This window comes from Miniopterus natalensis, chromosome 3 (genome assembly GCF_054644295.1).
Source record: "Miniopterus natalensis isolate mMinNat1 chromosome 3, mMinNat1.hap1, whole genome shotgun sequence".
Taxonomy (NCBI): domain Eukaryota; kingdom Metazoa; phylum Chordata; class Mammalia; order Chiroptera; family Miniopteridae; genus Miniopterus; species Miniopterus natalensis.
In genome coordinates this window covers 8,898,283-8,919,887 of record NC_142083.1, presented here as the reverse complement: position 1 = coordinate 8,919,887, position 21,605 = coordinate 8,898,283, and the positions used below count along the sequence as shown (strand labels likewise).

The window sequence follows — 21,605 nt, the reverse complement described above, 5'->3', positions numbered from 1 at the left end:
GTGATGTGGGGCAGAGTCAACAGAGGATAGGAGGTGTGGCTTCTGCAGACTGCAAGGAGGGAACCGAGCCACTTCACGTGGCCTAGAGCGTTGAAGGTCAGCTCTGTCCTTAAAATGGGGATAAGAAAACCCTGCCCTGGAGAAGCAGCAAAGAAGTTTTCTATCTGCCTGGATAGTGGACGAAAGAAAAAGAAAAGTCAACTCTGAGGAATCAAAACCCCTGTGTTGCCACAAGTAGGTGTGGAATCTGAATTTATAGCACAGCAACTTCAACCCAAGAACTGTACACAAAACCTATCTTAGCCGAGCTGGTGTGGCTCGGTGGCTGAGCATCGACCCATGCACCAAGGGGTCACCGGTTCAATCCCCGGTTGAGGGCATGCAGGAGGCAGCTGATGAATATAGATGTTTCTCCCTTTCCCTTCCTCTCTCTAAAAATCAATAAAAAACATTTAAAAAAACCCGTCCTAACATTTTCTACCTCACCACTCTAAAGACAAGCATACACAACTCAGCAGAACCCCCTAAAGATGGTAAGTGACAGGTCACACGAAGAAAGACGGCATGGAAGAGAAGAGTCAGTGTGCAGAATGAAAGACCGAGAACATGCCTGCATGAAATAAAGCAATCTTAGAGGGCATAAAAAACGACTAGTCATTAAATAGATTAAAAAGGCACAGAAACCACTATAAAAGAACAGGACAGTATACCCAAAGGACAGAGAGATTTGAAAAGGAAGCAGAACTTCTAGACGCCAATAACGTAGTCGCCAAGATTAACGTCCTACAGCAGAGATGGCATGGCAGAAGAGAGGACAGCAGACTAGGGGACCTGAGGGAATCACCGAGGAGAGCCCTGAGAGAGAAAGGGGTGGGAATTACGAAGTGGCTACGAGACGGAGTAGAGGGAGAAGGTCCGACGGACCTCTAAACAGGTGTTTCAGAAAACAGAACAGAAAGAATGCGGAGGAACCAACACTCCAAAAAGTACCAGCTGAAAAATTCTCAGTGTTAAACCTGCAAATTAAAGAATCCTTCCTACTCCCTTAGAGAATAAAGAAAAAGAAATATACACCTAGAAACACTATCAAAAATGCAAAATAAGTAAAAAACAAACTTTTTAAAAGCTTTTAAAAAAAAATCAGAGCTAAAAGAACAGCAAAAAGACAGACAGCAGACAGGTCGTATAAACTCAGCAATTAGAAATGTTAGTAGTAATGGACTAGTATGCTTAAAAAGCTGAGGACAGTAAGCTTCAGCACAGGATACTGCCCTCTCTGTGCGCCGTCTCGGGAGGGTGGTGAAATGAGAGCTGTTTTCAAAGTCTGGGAGAATCTACCACTGAGAGGCTCGACCGAGAGAACGCGTGAGGAGGAAGAGGGAGCGGTGCCGGGACGGCGCCCACCGCACACGCACCAGCTGCTCATAGCGAACCACCAGGCCTGCCGCGGGCAGGGCAGGGCGGGCGCTCAGGCGCGGGGCCTGTGTTCTGGTTTTGCACATTTGCATTACTTGAATTGTAATTTTTTGAAAAAGAAGCAACTGAAGATAAAGAAATGGCAAACATGCTGATAAATTCAAGTAAATATTGACTTAAAGGTGGAAGTAAAACAAAACCGTCAGACGCGGGAGGGGCAGGTCAGTGTTCACAGCTGACACTGTCGGGGAGGTCAACACATTCACCTTGAATTTTAAATCAACTGAGTGTTGGGAATTCAAGAATAATCACTAAGAGATTAAAATATAATGTATAATTGCAGGGAGGAGAGAACATACAGGAAATTCAACCCAGCAGGAGAAGGAGCGCGCAGTCAACAGGAAGCCAGGGTAAGGCTGCAGCGACCAGCAGAACGGCGGCAGGAGCGGCTGATAGCGCGAAGTGCAGGAACCACCAGGGAGGAGCAGCAGCCATGTAGGAGCAAGCTGTCGGAGTGCTCACAGCTGCAAACCTGCTTCTCCCGCCCTGTGTTGATCACAACTAATGGAAACTGATTACACTCGGTGATTAAAACACAAGTTGTCTATTTTAAAAAATGAAGTCTAGTGATACGCTGAACACAGCCACAAGATAATCCCTCCGTTTCAAATTAAAGGGATGTCTTACTTACAGAAAATACAGGGACAAAGGAACATCACAGAATAACATCACAGAAACTCAGTTAACAAAACCAGGCTCTGAAAGACACTTGAGCACAAACATCCATGTTTCTTCAAGTAAACTGCAAGGGGGAAAAGAGGGATGGAGGAAGGCAGAAGTCAAAGGAGACTCACACGCCATCAACCAGTTGCCATAAATATATCTTACTTGGATTCCAACTAGAACAAAAAAACTATTTTTGAAAATGAGACAACTGGCGACTTTCGAACCCTGATTAAATATAATGTGCTGTCTGGGATTTGCTTTGAAATAACCCAAGAAACGGGAAGAGTGGGTGGGTAAAGGCATGAAACAGGACTGGCCATGAGTTGATAACTGTTAAAGCTGGTGGCTGGGTACATGAATGTTAATTATATTATTCTGTCTTCTGTTGAAATAGGTTTGACATTTTCCATAAGTTTTTAAAAAACAAAAAGGAAGCAAAAAAGATATACCAGGTAGAGGAAAGCAGAAATGGAAATGTTAATATTAGACAAAATTGACTTTGAATCTAAAAGCATTATTAGGGATACAGTGTCATTACTTAATGATAAAAGGAACAAACTTCAACAAAAAATGTAATAATCATAAATACTATTCATTTTATAACACAGCCTCAACTACATAAAGCAACATTTAACAGAATTACAAAGAGAAATAAACACTTCCACAATCACTGTGGGCAAATTCTTTGCACCCTTCTAAGAAATAAATAGCTCAAGACGACCAAACAAATTCAGGAATACAGAGAACCTGTGTGTGCGTGCGTGTCTACACACACAGCTGACCTTTGAACAACAACGGGGTATAGAGACGCCAGCCCCCACACAGTAAAAAAATCCATGTATAACTTCTGACTTCTCAGACCTTAGCTGTCCCTCGGTATCCGTGGGGATTGGTTCCAGGACCCCTCCTCCCCGCAGATAACAAAATCTGCAGTCGCTCAAGTCCGCGTACACTGGCATGGATAATGCCTGCGGTCAGCCCCTGCACCTGCGCACTCTCCACTGTGCATCAAAAACAGTACAAGTATTTATTGAAAAAATCCGCATATAGGTGGACCCACACAGTTCAAACCTGTGTTGTTTAAGGGTTAGCTGTATATTTACACCTATAGATATATCCTACATAAACCAACAAAAAATGCTTATTCTTTTCAAATAAACATAGAACATTTACAAAAGCTGACTATATATACTAGGCCACAAAGGACATTTTAATAAGTATCTAAGAACTGATATCATATACTCCTCATAATACAATAAAATTGGGAATAAATTACAAAAATGCAGCTCAAACTTCATAATATTTAGAAGCTAAAAAACCATTTTATGAGCTAAGAAGAAATTGTAATACAAATTACAAGCTACTCAGACCTGAGCAATACCAAAAGATGCTATACATCAACACCCTGCCTGGGTCCTCGCAGGAATATGCTCAACCTCAAATGCATGTATTAAAAAAAGAAAGAGGTTAGGAGAAAACAAGGCCCTAACGCAGAAAAAATGATAAAGCTAAGAATAGAAATTTATGAAAAAGAACATTAACAGTAGAGAGAACACCGAAGCCTGGCTTTTTGAACACATTAAATGGCTGACAAGACTGAATGAGAGAGTGTAGATATAAACTACTATAGATGCAGCATAAATTTTAAAAATAACTACCCTAATTTCTTCCTTTCAATAAGAAATGCAGAAACTTAACATTTCACTATTTCCCAGCCATTCAACCAGAACCCCAAATTCCAGCTCGGCTGATGGACACAAACAGCAACCCTAGCGCCAAGCTCTGTGATTCCCCAGCAGCGTGTGGCTGGGGGTGCAGGCACGAGAACTGAGACCCAGCCCCCACGGCCCAGCTCTGGTACAAAAGCTCAGACAAAAAGTGGCCTGATGTGGGAGCCACTCACATCATCAAACAAATAATCCCAGTCTAAAAACTGGGAGCTGATGGCGCCAGAGCCACATGAAAACCATCTATATTTCTGACATTCCCAAAGGCAATGCTTATTCTTCCCAAGCAAGGCTTCATCCCCCCAACCCCCGGCTCCCCACCAACCTTCTTTGGAAAGGGTAATGGTTTTTGAAGCCAGTGTTTTTTCAGATTCGGGGCCATTAGACAATTCAGTGTGATGCACGGATTGAACCTGTAGAAAAACACACCACAAAACAACTTATAAATTTTATAGTGTGATAATTTCAAAATATCATAAACAATTTTATGTAGGTTTTAAGTTAAACCTTTGCATTAATATAACAAAGGAAATAAATGGGAATTTTTACTTATTTGTAGCTTAACTGATTTAACCTTGTAAGAGGCTCAGGAAAAGAGCACCATCTAATTTTAGACAGGGAGCAATGTTGACTACCGTCTAGACAAAACCTTTTAATGATGAGAGGACAAGGCCCAGAGACATTCAGTGACTTTCTCAGAGGCAGACCATGAACTTGAACCCAGGTCCTCAAGGCTCCTAGTTGGTGACTGTCCACTGTGTACCTCCGCCTCCTCCAGGCCTACAAGCTGCTGTCTTTACTAAAAGGGGCAAGTCTGAATCTTAGCATTTATGTGCGCTTTATAATAAGATGAGAACATCTTAAACCAATAAGTCAAACCTTTCATTTAAATCAATATTACTTTCCTTGAAAGTACTTGGTATTATTACCTAATAGTATACTATCTTACCTCACATAGTTTTTTCAGTGTAGTTGCTCATATGGTTAATCTTAACTATTTAACATGTGTTAAATATTAGGATTAAAGAAACACTGTAGCCCTAGCCAGTTTGGCTTAGTGGTTAGAGCGTCAGCCACAGAGTGAAGGGTCCTGGGTTTAGTTCCGGCCAAGGGCATGGACCTTGGTTGCAGGCTCACTCCCGGGCCCTGGTTGGGACGCATGCGGGAAGCAACCAATAGATATGTCTCTCTCACGTTGACGTTTCTCTCTTTCTACCCTTCTACCATCTCTTAAAAGCAATGGAAAAAAGTATCCTCAGATGAGGTTAAAAAAAAAAAAGAAACACTATAAACCTAATAAATACATCTTTAAAATGTCAACATGCTGGAACCTGGAATACTTGCTAGGTATGGTGGATGATGGCATTCTTACCCTGCAAAACAATCTGCATTTCCCAATATAGGCTTCAACACATTCAAAATATTTTCACTATTCTTTAATCTTTATTTTATATAAATTTCACTTCCTAAAAAAAGAACATATTTGTGCAAAATAATTAATAAATTAATGTTTGAGACTTCTTTTTAGTTGTCCAACTACCATATATACCAATATACATAAATATTAATCTTTGTATTACAAATATTTTTTAAAGATACAGAAACCTTCTAAGGAATACTAACCCATCATATAAAATACTTAAAAGAAACTAAGAATTCCAAATAGAAGGACAACAATAATTATAAAGTTATAAAAATCTTGCTGAAGAAAATGATAATTAGGAACAGGGTTTGTTTCGAACCACAATCCAGTTTTAAAATTCAGGTATTTCTTTTCCTGGTAGAGGCATAAAGTCACTTCTTACAAGCTTAATGCGGTAGTTCTCAATGGGAGGCAGTTTTGCCCCCAGAGGACATTTGGCAATGTCTGGAGACATTCTATTACCACAGCTGAGGGAAGCTGACAGCTAGTGAGTAGAGACCAGGGATGCTACCAAACAGCCTACAATGCATGGACAGCCTCCCGCAATACAGTCATCCGGCCCAAGCGTCAGGATGCTGAGGTTGAGAGACCCTAGAAACTAAAGAAACTAAGCTTCCCACTCTTCTGAAAAATCAAATGTTTATAAAATTATATCACACTACAAATCTGATAACTAGGTAATAAACAAGAATACTAAATAAAATCAGCCTACCTTGCCACAGTGCTGGGGCTCCATTCCGTGCCTGGGGAAGTCCTGCTCGATGTGGTCAGCAATGTGCTGTATCGCCAGCAGCTGTGCGTCGATTTTCTGCAGCTGAGAGGTGAGGTGCTGCAGTCGGCAGGCTGCAGGGCTGGGCGCTGGGCATGGAGCAGAGACAGCCTGCAGCAGCTCCTGCAGCAGGTAATCCCGCAGCCCATCCCTTTCTGCAGCATCTGGCTGTGAGCTCTGTTCTTTGAATTGAAAATCTGGCTTCGGCATGTCTGAATATTAATGAGGGCAATAAAAGAATTGATTATAATTCAGGGAGAGGTAAATGCTGATGACCTCATTTTTTGGAAGATCTCAATTTAAGTCAACATAATGTTCCCTTCCAAATCAGTTTTAACTATATACTTAGAAATACCCTTTTAGCTTCCTGACTTCTGAGATTTGTCTCTGTCCTGAGATAAGAATAGAAAACTGTGTTACTGTGACCACAAGCCTCCCCTGATAGGGCGGTCTGAGCGTTACTTTTCTCCTCTGCTACAAAACCATACTTCACCAAAAAGCAACTTTAATATCTGTATGACTTTAAATCTTTAATTGAAAACCAACGATGCCACACAGAGAAAGCTAGACCCAATGCTGGCCATTACTGACTCTACAGGGGATCTCAGGCAAACATTAAACCTCCCAAGACCAGTATCAAAGCCAGTGACTGTCACGCTCTTAAACTCAATTGATTCTTGTCCCAAATTTGAAATACTTCCTTAAATGTGTTCTTCTGGCTTCTGGGTCTCCCCGGCCCTCTACCTTTCTTCCTTCTTAGACATCGTCATGGTCGTCTCTTCTGCCACCTGCTCCTTTCCCCATCCCTTCCTGGGTGCCAGTCTCAGCTCACCTTTCTGCTCCCGATGCCTGCTCCCTCCGAGTGCCGTCCCTGAGGCACAGGAGACTCTCGAATTTATTCTCAGACTTTCTGAGCTCCAGCCCTTAAACCCACCTGTCCTGGACATTTCATCTCGGTCATCCCAGAAGCACATTAAACTGAACTCATCACTCTGACCTCCAACCTCCTAACAGCTGTGGAGCCCAGAAGAGGCTCTGGGTCTCTGCTGACTGTGCATATTCAATTCAGCTAATCATTCACATGATGTAATAACTAGGTTTTGAAGAAATCATCTTCTTAATCTTGTAAATATTTTATAATAATGCAACCTGATTTATGACTATAAAACTCAGTATTTTACTAATAAAGTGCTGTTGGCTACCACACTTGTGCATTTCTGAGATAGCACATACAATTTTGTGTCTATGCTATCCCAGAATTTCCCATCCTTTTAAATATTAAATATAAGACTTCCTTTTTAACACAAAAACCTTATGAAGTCCCACAGGGTATTGATTGCTAACCTCATTAATCAAGAAAAGACATATGCACAAGTAGACCTGCAGTCTCCTTGTAAAATATCCATGGTTCCTGAGCTTAGAACCATTTACCCGTCTGTCCCCATTCTCAGCTGGGGAAAAGCTGCCTTCTGGTTTATTTCGCAATGACCAAGTTTCAGTGCTTGTTTCTAATAGAGCAGTAATCCAGGGAAGGGGAGAGTCATGCCATGTGTCTAGGGCACTCACCTCTGTCCTGCTCTTTGTCTGATGATGGAGGTGAAGGGATATCAGGCTCCTTCATGTCTGCAATGCCTGCTCTCCAGCTTCCTCCATCCAGACAGGAGAGAGATGATACTTCTGCAGGTTTAAGAAGAAAGTCTACCACAGAGCCGGCAGATTCTATCATGAATACGAAAGGCATACAAAGATTGATCCTAAACTTCTAAACGAGCCACTCAGAAGATTAACAGATCGTTCTAAATGGGAATATAAACATCCAAACTACAGTGGGGTTCCAGGGGAGCTAGGAGATGTAAGTAGGGTTAGCAATGTTATGTTAAAAATGTTTCAAATTAAAATGTATTTAAAAAGTAGGCAAAAATTATTACCTTGACTCTTAAAACTGCACAGGGGAACAGCACTAGTAACTGAAGCTGCCATGTAATGTAACTCTGCAGAAGACGGGACTTCTACCTGCTGTCTGACATTATTGTCACCTGAAGGCTCTCTGACAGGTAATTCCTGTAGGTCATCAGCTTCGATGTCAATCACATTTATGTAAGTGTGTCCCACCTGAGTGGAAACATGACATCAGAGGGTTACATTCTTTTACTCTATGTGACCACTCTGCCCACCTCCACCCCATAAAAAGGTCTACTGAAGGCAAGAAGAGCTCACACGAGCCTGCTTTAGGGAAAGCTGCAGCAAGTACATGTTATAATCTTAGTTTACAATATTTTGGGGCATAATATTTAAACCTTAATTTTTTTACTTTTTGCTAGAAAGGTCAAATATTTGTAGCCTCATTTCATTCATTCGGCTGCATACTGAGGGCCATAGTAGGCTTTAGCACAAAGCTGTCGCTAAAACCTCCCAATAAGACCCTAACCCAACCTCATACCATGTCAGAGGCTGGAGGCGGCGAAGGCCTCTCTGCCCTTCTGGTGGGAAGCCTGAGATTCAGATGCACATCTGGAGCCACTGCCTGAGGGACAGCCAAAGGCTCACATTCTGAAAATAAAAAAAAGGAAAATAGGGAATATAAAAAAAAATCTGTAAGTAGCTCTAAGTTATTAACTTTGTAAGAACAAGTTGGCAATGAACAGCGTAACATGTATTTGCTGAAAATCTAAGTAGAAGTTTCACAGGTACCACTTACTCCAGAGTAATTCTTAACCGAATGGAGACTGACTACTGCTTTTCTCACACAAATGATTCACACAAATAAAAGTCAGTCATGTCAAGAAAAGGCTGTGTTCCCTATTTTCCAGTTCAGACCATATTAAGTCATGTTTGTTTATTTAAGAGAATTTCAATAAAATCAGATTTTGGGAAATTAACCAGTCACAAATTTATTTCAACATTGCTTATCTGTTTATTTTATTTATTTTTTAAATATATCTTTATTGATTTGAGAGAGAGGGAAGGAGAGGGAGAGATAGAAACATCAATGATGAGAGAGTCATTGATTGGCTGCCTCCTGCACGCCCCAGACTGGGGATCGCGTCCGCAACCCGGGCATGTGCCCTGACCAGGAATCGAATGCTCAACCGCTGAGCCACGCCCAGCCGGGCCTTATCTGTTTAATAGCTTTACTGAGATATAATTCACATCCTTTAAAAGGGTACAATTCAATGGTTTTTGGTAAACTCACAGAGTCCATAGCTGAATTTTACCACTAAAATAGTCATCTAAATTTCATAAAACTCATTAGCTTCTTACTCAAAAGTAAAATAAAGAAACCTGTCACCATAGGTCAGCAGGCAATTTAACTCGGTGTCTTCTGTCCTAGGCGCCAATCTTATTTCCTAGCATTTTATTTTTAATAGAACATTACTTTCAATTTCATATGCAAACTATAACTCACTGTCAAATTGAGTGTTGGAAACTTGGTACCAGGGCTTGAATTTACACCATCCGACCACCATAAAACCAGAAAATAGGAAGTGGAAATACTTAAATTAGCATTGTCTCTATTAAATCAATCGATTGGTGTAAAAGCTTTTTCATGGGCGTGGTGACTCCTGTTTTGAAACCATGCAGACATAATCTTTAATAGCTGTGCTTTCTCAGAAAAAAAGAAATCACACCTGATGTGGAGGAAATGACCTGTTCATTTTTCCGACATTCAGAAACAACTTCCTGAGAAGCAGCTTCTTTATCTTGTCAATTAGGAGAGTTGAGGCAAAAAGAAAACAAAGAAAAAGGATTTCACAAACACAGAAATAATTAAATATATAAATGCAGATTTTTAGATTATTGGGTAGAAAAGGTAGAAAAGTAGACTACAGCTTAAATTTTCAATTTTTAAAAATTGACGATAATTTCGTATTTTATTATTATTTATATTCTGGGCCTGACTACCAGGATAAATAACAGACTCCTAGCAAACAGGCTGCAGACTTTGAAGACTACCCAGCAGCAAAGAACCCCCCCAGGGCTTTCTCAAAGTTACATTTAAGAATGTCTCACAGATGCCAACAGACATGGAAAGAAAGATGTTCAATGTCAGTAATCATCAGAGAGATGCAAATTAAAACCACATGAGCTATCACCTCACGCCTGTCAGGATGGCTCCATCAACAAACAACAGGTGCTGGCGAGGGTGCGGAGGAAAGGGCACCTTTGTGCACTGTTGGTGGGAATGCAGACTGGGGAAGCCACTAAAGAAAAGTGTGGAGGTTCCTCAAAGAATTAACAATGGAACTGCCTTATGACCCAGCAATTCCACTTCTGGGAATGTATCCAAAGAAACCCGAAACACTAATTCAAAAGAATATGTGCACCCGTGTTTACTCCAGCATTATTTACAATAGCCAAGACCTGGAAGCCATCCAAGTATGGAAGCCCATCAGTAGATACGTGGATAATTAAGAGGTTTAAAAAGGCACTTATGTGGTTCCATACACAGGTAAGAGAAACCGTTTCCCAAACATCCTGTAAAAGAATTACAACACAAAGGGCCAAGAACTTGTATTTACCAGGGTGTCAGTTAGGCAACAATCCAAACAATGCTTCTCCACCACCTGCTCGCTCTCGGGCACAGCTGCACACGGCCTCCCGAACTGAGGCAGCCTGGTGCTCTCCCCACCTCAGCTTTACCAGCTGCACACCTGGCCTCTCAATCGCAGGCATGACCTTCCAGCGAAGGCCATGAATGACAAAGACTCCAATTCAAAACATTCTTTCTACCGACTTAGGATGCAACCCACAGCATTTTTGAACAAAAATCTCTATTATGTTTTAAGTTACCATAAATTCAAATTGAAATTTGATTTTAAGTTTAAAATTTGTAAAGCATATACCAGGATTGGGGACAAGAGCCTGGGTGAGTAACTAACACCACGTAATTTAAAATTCCCTTTAAATCATTTTTGAGAAAAAAACGAAGTATATTAAATGTTGCAAAATATATGAATTTTTAAAATTAAAGTAAAATACCACATTACCTGGATCTGTATTTGTACTTGCATCGTGACATTCTATAGCTTTCTTTCTCACAGAGGCCATGAAATGCAATCCAGCTGAAGTAGTATCATCCTGTAGCATTTCTTAAATATAACAACAAACATTGGAAGCATTCTATAAGAAGCCAATATATTACTAGGAACCCAGAAGCAGAAGTGGAGTAGCTACCTCAAGGGGGGTGAGATATGAGGTGTCAAGATGTTACCAAAAGGGACTTTCTGAATGAGGTGGTGTCTGACTCTCAGAGGCAGTTCAGTGGAATCAAAACCAAACTGTGGAGGACTTGTGAGTCCAGCCTAGACTCCTGAAACGACGAGGCTAAGGGGGCCTCTGGGTTGATGAGCAATCCCAGTGGATGTGCTGGGAGGGTGGTGCACCCAGAGACGGTGTGGGAGCTCTCTGCCCCTAACCCCTAGACCTTGCCCTATGTACGTCTTCCATTTGGCTATTCCTGGGTCACATCCTTTAGAATAGAACTGTAACCATAAATAAAACGCTTTTGTGAGTTCTGGAGTTGTTCTAGACAATTAGCAAAGCTGGAAGGGGCAGTCATGAGAACCCCCAAATTTGCAGTTGACCAGGCAGAAATGCAGGTGTCTGGGGACCCCATTTACAGCTGGCATCTGAAGTGGGGAGTCTTTTAGGATTGAGCCATTAACCTGTTGAGTCTGTGTTAACTCTAGCTTATTAGTGTTAGAATTGAATTGTATGACATTCAGCTGGTGTCGGAGAATTGGAGAATTACTATTGTTTGGAATTATACAATATACACTCCTGGAGTACTATGCAGTCATTAAAAATAACATTGTAGGATATCTGGTGATACAGAAAGACATCTACCTGAATGCTAGTCTGTAAAAACAAGTAAGTCATAAACAAGTATGTATGTAGTGTGTGTGTGTATATATACACACACATACACATATGAGTCCAGTGACATGGTTAGCATGCTATGTATGTGTGTGTCTGTGTGTGTAGGGATATTCATAAAATAAACCTTAAAAGAATATAACACCAGTTATCTCTAGACAGAAAGATTATGGGAGATTTTAATATTCTTATTCCGTTTGTATTTTCTATATTTTCTCCAGTGAACATGGATTACTTTTAAGAAGCAAAAAAAAAAAAAAGAAGGAAGAAGGAAGAAAATGCTGTTAAGAGGTGGAAGCTAACTAGGTCAGTCAGGAGACAAGTGCTTGGTTTAGATGCAGAGGCCAGATGCAGGGCGGGGTCATCGAGAACGGGGCAGAGGGACCAGGCCAAGGACTGAATGAAGAAGTGGGATGACAGAGGTGAGAGATGAGTCAAGGGTCTTTTCAAGGTAAAAATCTTGACATGTCAGGAGATTGGTGATACCACTAACAGGAAGATGCCAGTTTAGAATTTGGACACGTCCAATCTACAGTGAAAGGAGAAAAGAGAGATGAGAGAGGGTAGATGTAGACCCAAGTATCTTTACAATAATTTAAGAGCTGACATCATGTGAGTGAGTGGCTTTCCATGCACAGGAGTGTTTGTGTCTGTATGAAAATCACTGAGGAGAAAGCCCTGGGAACACACACATTCAGTGGCAAGAAAGAAACTGACCAACTGAAGAAAGAAAATAATTTACTATCTATAAGCAAGTACTCTTTTCTGAACTGCGTCCTTTACTTTAATATGCATGTATCTTCTATGGTGAATTCTACCCTAGGCATGTTCTTCCATAATTTCCTTTTAGACCTTAAATATCAGTACGTTATTTGAAATTCTAATTAGCTGCATTGCTCTATATAGTGGTTAGCAAGCTTGTTCTGTAAAGGGCCAGACAGTAAATACTTTAGGCTTTGTGAACCATACGGTCCCATTTTGCAACAGCTGGACCCGGCTGCAGTGAGAAAGCCATCACAATTTGCAAACACAGGGCACAGCTGTGTTTCAGCAACTGATTCACAGAAACAGGCGTGGACTGGATGTGGCCTGTGGGCCATTTGTCAGGAGTGCTCTATTGGATATCAACACACACACATGCACACACACACCCCAACACACACACACACACACACACACAACATACACACCCTTCCCAACACACACAAACACACACATCTTGTCAAAGATCATGTGAAAATAATTCAGTCTCATTTTTATGTACATATTTCTAGATATCTAGTTGATAAAGCTAATTTTAACTCTGAACTTAGACATTACATCAATCATGCCTATACATACCAAGAGGAATTTCAAATTCATCCAAAGTCTGGGAACCACGATGCTCTCGCTGCTCCTAAATGGATCCCCAAATGATCAATCTAAGATTAACTCAATGACATTTATTATTTGAAAAAATATGTATATAGAATAGCTATGAGAATTGTTAATTCTGAGGAATAGGTTCAAATCCCCTAATTCTAGAAATATTTATTTATTCTATCAAATTATTTACTCTATCAAAGTAACTCTACAAAGGAGTTCAGGAAAGTCACAAGTCAAACAATAAAAAAAGCAGCATTTAATGCAATTACTAAATTACGGTGTACAATTCTCTCCTGCAGAATAGTCTAACACTCAGATAATACCCCCATCAAATCAGAACTATTCATGGACTTAACTAAGCCCCAGACATGCTCTTGAGGACTTCATGAAAAAGTGTGCCTTTTAAACGTTCACATGAAACTGTTTCAGTTTAATCTGTTGTTGCAAAAATAGGTAAATAAGGTCACCAAATTTAGCAGGAATGTTTGAAAAGATCTGATTTAAAATATAGGTTACACAATAAACCTGTATTGGGGATATTTAGAGGTACCTAAAGGAAATAAGGGAAACTGAAGTAGGAGAAACCAAGTAACATAGAATGTGCATTAAGATGTCATAGAAAAAAAGCAAAGAGTGATGTCAAATAAAAAAGTCACAGACGGATGCTCTAAACTACAGACTAATTTACCACCAAGGTGCTTCCACCTCTCAACTGTGTGTCCACTGCTCCATGGCAGCACATGGCAGGAGCTCTGTGCTAATGATGCAAAGTGCCCTAGTCACAGTTGGACGCTCCAGCAAGCAGACTAGATAAACCACAGACACTCTAAACTCTATACCTACAGACTGGGGAGAGTGTACAGTTTTATATACCTGGGGTTTCACAGCTATTTCTGAATCATGGTCATTAACAATGGCACCCTCTGGTTGCAAAGTCACACTTGGTTTTCTCCTTAGTTTCTCTGATCTTTCTTCTTGCAGCTCTTTCTTAGTTCGTCGTCTTTGCCTGTGAAAACAACAGTATCAAATATATTTTTACTATTTTAGTAACATCAGTTTTTCATTTGTATCATGCTATATAGGGAGACCATTATGATTTATGATAATTGTAATTTATGATTATGTCATAAATTTATGTCAAATTATTTTCAGTGGCACCTAATTTAATTAGCCAGACACTCTGCTACAATACAAGCCAAAGTCAGGGACACATGAAAGCTATTTCTAGCTCCTGTACTAGTGAGCTGACTTTCTGTGTAAATCACTGGAATCTCAGGCCAGAATTATACCCTTGTAGGTAATTTTCAAACTCCCTTCTCTGCAGATTCGAAGCTGGCCCAGGAGCCCTGCCGGAGACCTGCATTCACCTATTTGAACAAGATTAGTGCACTTAGTCCCCTCTTCCCAGCAAGGGGGTGGAGAGGGGAAGAGGGCTCAAAGCGCCAAGGAGAGACTGGCTCTGAAGGGGGAATCCAAGGAAAGATGGGAGGATGGGACCTTTTCTGGAGAGAGCACTGGTAACAATTCAGGATCCTAAATGTAAAAATCGTAAAGTACTTTCCAGACTCAGTAATTGGTAGTCAGTATGCGTAGTGAACATCCATTATGAGTACCACACCACAGATGCTCTTCATCCTAAGTCACAGCCTCCTTTTCACACAAATTCTCAGTGTCCCGACAGTCACATCACTTACCCTCCTGCTTCCCAGATAAGAGCCTGGAGGACACGGTAAGATAGGGAACAGTAAATACAGGGTGTCCCAAAAAAATGTATTCACAGTTTTAACCCATTATTAATTCCAATGGGTTAAATCTGAAAAGAAACACCAATGGAGCTAGCAGCTGTGAAAGCGTGTATACACTTTTGGGGGACACCCAGTATTCGTCCAGTGTATTGGGGAGTACATGGAATAATGCATGAGGTAGCAAATGTTTTGTGCTGCAAAGATGACTGCTTGTCCCGTTGCAGGAAAATACAAAGGAGTCCTCCAGCCTATGAATGCCAGGAAAGAATTTCTTAGTAAAATGGAAAAAAATAATAGTATTTGTCTCACAACACAGGAATTTCCCCATCACAAGGTGTGTTCCAATGCACGACACCTGACAGAAACTGAATGTGCAATCGCGTTTGGGTAGGAGGTGAGCCGCTTAACTCCCACTTTATAACTATTACTGTAACTAAAAAATGTGCAGGTACGTGACATTCTCAAATCCAGTTTCACTGAAAACTTGCCTTTTCTTGCTGTCCTTCCCTTGTCTTACTTCGGGAGGGTCTGTTTTGCCCTTCATAAGCTGAAGGTACCCGGGATCACCTTGTTCAAATAAATCACGTGTTGGTCTCTGTTGGCTTTGCTTAAAGGCAGTGAACTTTTCAACTGGAATAAGTTGTAGGGATTTGTACTGTAAGAAAGAAATAGAGCATGTTAATTTAAAACCACATACCTCAGTTATGCAGTAAGTAAATAAAATTTTTGGAAAAACATTTGCTTAAATTAAACTGAGATGTGTAAGAAATGTAACATGTCAAATAGAACAAATTGATTGGGACGAGTTAGACGAATATCCGGACCTGCAAGAATGAATGGTATTGGAGTGCTGGAAATTTCAACTGGCCTGTTTCAAAAAGTAAGTTAGAAGTGCTCATCTTCTTAATTTCTTTTCCGTATTAAAAATCTTCCTTCTTATAAATGGAATTATCTGTCTAGCATTTGATTTAAAATGCCTTGTAAGAGGGAGGGTGCAGAGGGGTGGAGACTACGGTTGAGACACAAGCAGTATGTGGGTAATGGCCAATGCTGCGGACGGGGCCTTGGGGTTCATGACACTATTCTAATAAAAACTGTCTTTAAACCCTCCTCAGAATGCCTGCTTTTCTAGACAAAGTAGAAATGTCTATTAATACTTTCTTTTCTGTTCAGATATTCAGAAGAAGAGGCATGATAAGTACTTTTTCTAAGGAAATGATCATTTCTTTTCCCAGTACCATCTTCAGATCTTTTTTTTAAATTGAACTTATCGGGGTGACATTGGTTAATAAAATGATATAGGTTTCAGGTGTACAGTTCTATAATACATCATCTGTATATTGTGTGTTCACCACCCCAAGTCAAGTCTCCTTACATCGCCATTTATGCCCTTTACTCTCTTCTACCCTCTCCCCACCCTGCTTTCCCCCATCTTCAAATCTTAGAAGTGCAGCGGAGAATGAATTACTCACTTACCTTCCTACGATGGTACTAACTTACAAAACGAGAACCTAAACAATTTGAATTTCATAAATCGAAGGTTTTGGTGGGTTTATTAAGATTCAATCTTTGTGTTTTAAGTACTTTAAAATGATACCTTTTTTTATATGTGCAACTTTACAGACCTGGGTCTATTTAACAGATCTGAAGGCAGTCACATTGCAATTGCTAGGAGCCTCAAACAATGCTCGCTTGCTCTCTCCATACACGAACAAAAATGCTAGTCATTTTATTTTGCTACTTATTTCTTCTGTGAATAGAAGAAATATGTGTGAAAGAGTTTAGCAAATTCTGGTACTGATGGAGAAGAAAGACCTAAAACCTTTGAAGTAGTTATTATTTTAAACTGGATTTTTATGTTGTCAATAACAGAAGCATCGTTTTAACAAAGGAAATATATAAAAGCTTTTCGCTGAGTGCGCAGTACTTATAAGAAATGCAGGACTGTGCTTCTGCATCACTCTGGAAAATAATTACCATATTTTCCTGAGACAGATGGGAAGGCAGTAGTGAGACACCTGGGTATTTTCTTTCTTCTGCTACAGCTCTGACAGGTATTGAGGGAACTGTAACCGATGCTCTTGAGACAGAGGAAAATGTAAAAGGAGGTCTCAGTTGCAGTTGCAACAAAGGAAATCCAAAGGAATTCTGAGGGGACAACTCAAGGGGTTCTGGCTTAACATCAAATGCTTTTTCTGGTTTTATAAATATGGAAGAGTCCTGCTGAGGTGTCACAGTTTCTTGTCCAACATACTGATCCAAGTTCAGGTGCTTAGGGGTTTCTGTCATTACAGTTTCCACCCCTTTCTTCTGATCAACGGCCTTTTGCTCGGCCTCGGTATTACAGTGGCTCAAATTCGAAGGGGACACTGAAGTTGTGTACATCACTCTTGCCGGCAAAGGTGGCTGGCAGGAGTCAGGTCCCCACGCCTCTCTGGGCTGTGGCAGACACCTGTGGGGAACTGGCGGAGCTCTTTCTCCCTGGAAAAAGAGGGGCTTAAATCCATGCCTAGGCTGGAACTGAAGCAAATGAAAACCGTCACCAGGCCTGGAAGTCATAGCCGGGAGAAGTCTAGGTATCTTTGGAAGGGCAGAAGAAGTGGACAGGGGGTGGAGGTGAGTACTTCCAGCAGGGGCTGGGGGAAATAAAGCAGCTGGGAAGCTTGCAGATGCTGTGAGCAGTCCGCTATTCTGGGGTTGACCTTCTAATACGCAAGGAATACTCCCATGTGGAACACTCTGGAAGAGAAAAAAGGTACTATGTAAGTTGAGAATGTTTTACAAACTTATTTTGTAAATGATGTTCAATATGTTTTTGGAGGTGGTGGGATGTAGTAACTGCCAAAAATGTTATTACTCAAATAACGGAACTCCTAAGACACCTTTCATGGTATTGTGAATGTGTTACCTGTGAATTTTCATGACTCTGATCGGACTGCACAGCTCCTGTTAGGCAGGGGGCACTCTTCTTGCTGGGCTCTCTGGCTTGCTCTCCTGTGGACTGTGGTTTAATGAGCAACGTCTCCTTCGGATCTCCCCTGGTGTCTTCAACACCACCACTCCCTTCTGTGGGGTTTGATACTTGGCTTCCCACCAAATGCACAGACTGAGGCTGCTGTGCAAGTCGATGTATGTCCGGGAGGTTAGTAAAAGGCAACCCTACTATTTGCATTAGACTGAGGAAGTTGATCTGTTGCAGCTACAATAAAATAACAATTAAAGAAACATCTGAGAATATAATAAAAAAAATTTGAAGAATCAACAGCGATCAGCTGAGTTGTCCACCCCAGTCATACCTTTGTCTCAGTATCTGTGAAACCCATGAGTGCTGAAGTAGGAAGCACAGCTGGTAGAGGTTTTTGTAAAAAGAGGAAAGGACTAGCTTCCTGTCTTCAAGGCGCTGTCAGCTGGGACTGTGAACTCATGAATGGGATTTGGGACTACTTGTAAAGCAGTTTGAATAAATATCCCAGGGACCATAAAGGAGCTATCTAATGGAGCAGACAAGGGTAATTAAAAGAATAATTCCTAAAATGGGTGTGTGAGAGCAGGTTTTCAGGAAAGAAAACAGCAGCAGTCAGCAGACAGGTAAAGGATGAGGAGTCCCAGAGGAAGGGCTGGCTGGGCAAAAGGTGAGAGCACACCACTGGCTGATAAACCTCGCTGCACCTGAGAATCACCTGAGCAGCATTAAATCCCAATGGCCAGGCCACACCCCACCCAATAGAATCAGGATATCTGGGGGTGAGAGCCAGGATTATATGCTTTAGGATGGCCAGGTGGCTTTTTCCAACCTGGGCCCAGCAGAGTGGCTGCAGCGAAGAGGGTGGTGAGAAGAAGGACCGTTCTGCCATGGACCAGGTTGTGACCAGAGGACACACCATCAACATCAACAGGCACATCCGTGGAGTGGGGTTTAAGAAGCGTGCCCCTTGGGCACTCAGAGCTCCAGAATTTGCCAGGAAGGAGATGGGACTCCAGATGTGCGCAGTGACACCAGGCTCAACAGAGCTGCCTGGGCCAGAGGAATAAGGAATGTCCCATACGGTACCCAGGTGTGGGTGTCCAGACAACATGAGGAGGATGACGATTCACCAAACGTGCACTATCTATTGATCACTCGCATGCCCGCCACCACTTTCAAAAGTCACCAGGCAGTGAATGTGGACTAGAACTGCTCATTGCTCAATCCAGTTGTTTAAAGGAAAGATCACCAGGTGATTTCAATGTGCAGAAAGGCCTGGGACCCACTGGCACACAGGCTGAGATGGACCAGGAAATCCACAGCCGCCGCGGTGAGAGGCAGGTTAGTGCAGTGGCTCTCAAACGGCGCCAGAATCACCTGGAACCTGTCACAGACTCTGCTCGGGCCCCATCCCCAGAGTCACTAATTCAACAGGTCTGGGATGGGGGCCTCGGAATTTGTATTTCTAACATCTAAGTGATGCTGATATTACTGGTGCAGGGACCACACTATGAGAACCAACAGGCCTGTGAGAGGATAGAAGGAAAAGAGGGAAGGTAAAAGCTGGTTGTGGGTCTTTTCAAGCCCAAGAGAAGAATTTGCACTTCGTAAAACAAACCAACAGAGAAGCACTGCAGGTTAAAAACATGTAGTTCCCTTCAATTGTAAAATGCATGCATGCTTAGTACAGGAAAAAAAACACAGAAAAGTAAAAATCATTCATCATCCTATCCCCAGAGACAACCGGTACTGACAGTTTTTGTGTATTTCACTATTTGTATTTTAAAATCAACTACTATACAATTTTGTACCTGAAATTTAAACAGGAAAATGTAGTAGTAAAACCGCATCTGAAGAAGAATGTCCTAGAAAATGCACATATAAGATACTAGAAGCATGAAGTGCTATACTCTCTCTAAGGCTGGTGACAGCTACAGAAATAGCAGGTAGCTGTACTGACATGTGGGCAAAGATATCAAGAGGGCACCACCCAAAACACTGCTACAGGTGGAGAAGGCAGGCAGGGATGACTCTTGGGGACAGTGGTTCTTAACCCTTGTAAGCATCCAAATTATTTGCAGAATTGGTTAAATCTATAGGGCAGTGACCAGCAAAGTCCCTACATAATCCAAAAGACAAGTTTGAGAAAAGCTTCTAAAACTTTAAGCTGTTAAAACAGGGATGTTATTAAATGGAAAAGGAAAAGGAACTAGGAGAGTAAGAATTAAATCAAAGTCAGTAGTTTCATGGGACCGTGGAACATGCAGAAAAAGTATTCTCATCAGGGCCCCTAAGTTCAAAGACATCAAGAATCAACAATAAAAAAGGTACATTATATTATATCGCATGAGTAGAGGATTAGATATGAGGGAAATGAGCGTTCAAGGAATAAGCAGGAAAGGAAAACGATTTTTAAATGTTGGCAGACAGATAAAAGGATGCTTGGGCAAGAACAAGACGATGGAAGTCAAGGTGAAAAGTACTTCCAAACACAGCTGGCAGTTCCAAAACCAGCCAGGATTCGGTTTGCGGATGGGAATGACAACGTGGCAGGCTGTGTGAGAAAATAAACTTGGGATACCTCTGAGCAGGAGTCTGCTCGGCAAGTCTGATCATCGCACCTCTGCTCGCAAAATGCTCAGTAAAGAGAAGTCACGTGAGATTCTCGGCCCTACAGTTCTGAACTTCTGAATGACATGGTGCCCAAAGCAGAGAAACCAGGCAGTTTAATTTCAATGTGTCCACTTCTGGAAGTTTGCTCATATTTAAAAACCTTACATACAGCTCATGTAGATTTACATATTTGTATGGAGACGTGCTTACCTGAACTAATTTAAACATTTCATCTTGGAGCATCTGCCTAACAGAGTCGACAGAGTCTGGTAACTGTGCCCTGGGCTCGTTGCTCTGCGTCTGCTGGGCGGCTGGTAGAGGGGTCTGTGAAGCAACATTGATTCCATTTGACACCAAAGGCGGATCTGAGGACGATTTCTCTTTAACTGCAGAGATCTGAGCACTACACGTGGAAGCATATCAATACAATTCACACATTAATCAATAAAAAAACAAATGAGATGTCTATAATCTGAATATTTGGATCCTACTTTTTTCTTCTACTTTAAGGGCTTTCTGAAAGTTTTCAGAGAATTTAATCCTTAATGCCTGTCTCTCTGTACCCTCACATCTTTCACCCACCAGACACATTGGTCATCGGCAGTTATCCAACTCAGTGCCTTCTTTAAGAGAATCTGTGCTGTCTGGTCAGCCATGGCCCCTCCCCTGGCCCTGCAACCCAGACAGTTCACACAGGTGTCTTACTTGCCTGGTCCCTGCAGGCATGTGAGTTTGAAACCTGTGCAATCATTCTAATAAGCTGTACATACTATATTAATTTAGTTTAAAAAGATGTGGTTTTTTGTTTTTATTTTTTACTAGATTTAATGACCCAGAATGGAGTTAATAGGGAATGTATGGGTTAAAAAATGTGTAATTCTAAGATGGCTACAGCAAACTTCCACTGATTATCATCAAATGTCAAACAACAGTATTATGAACTTTTCATTTTCAAACAAATCACAGAGTTTATCTTTAT

The 21,605-nt window shown here is 41.3% G+C and overlaps 1 protein-coding gene and 1 pseudogene across 5 annotated transcripts in view; one reads left to right on the top strand and one right to left on the bottom strand.

Annotated features, from left to right (window-relative positions):
- The window catches only part of CPLANE1 (ciliogenesis and planar polarity effector complex subunit 1), a 73,136-nt gene that overhangs the window by 14,560 nt on the left and 36,971 nt on the right, over positions 1-21,605 (bottom strand). For 4 of the 5 annotated variants that reach the window (XM_087815297.1, XM_087815301.1, XM_087815299.1 and 1 more), the window contains 13 exons: positions 20,837-21,029; positions 17,957-18,247; positions 17,026-17,787; positions 15,537-15,703; positions 14,177-14,309; positions 13,280-13,334; positions 11,050-11,151; positions 9,691-9,762; positions 8,502-8,611; positions 7,990-8,173; positions 7,628-7,780; positions 6,005-6,273; positions 4,195-4,282 (listed from right to left, as the gene is read on the bottom strand). In XM_087815297.1, coding sequence (XP_087671423.1) covers positions 4,195-4,282; positions 6,005-6,273; positions 7,628-7,780; positions 7,990-8,173; positions 8,502-8,611; positions 9,691-9,762; positions 11,050-11,151; positions 13,280-13,334; positions 14,177-14,309; positions 15,537-15,703; positions 17,026-17,787; positions 17,957-18,247; positions 20,837-21,029 — 2,579 coding nt within the window. The remainder of the gene's footprint in view (positions 1-4,194; positions 4,283-6,004; positions 6,274-7,627; positions 7,781-7,989; positions 8,174-8,501; positions 8,612-9,690; positions 9,763-11,049; positions 11,152-13,279; positions 13,335-14,176; positions 14,310-15,536; positions 15,704-17,025; positions 17,788-17,956; positions 18,248-20,836; positions 21,030-21,605) is intronic. The other variant, XM_087815298.1, reaches the window with a different exon arrangement.
- On the top strand, positions 18,820-19,220 carry LOC107545839 (large ribosomal subunit protein eL31 pseudogene; annotated as a pseudogene).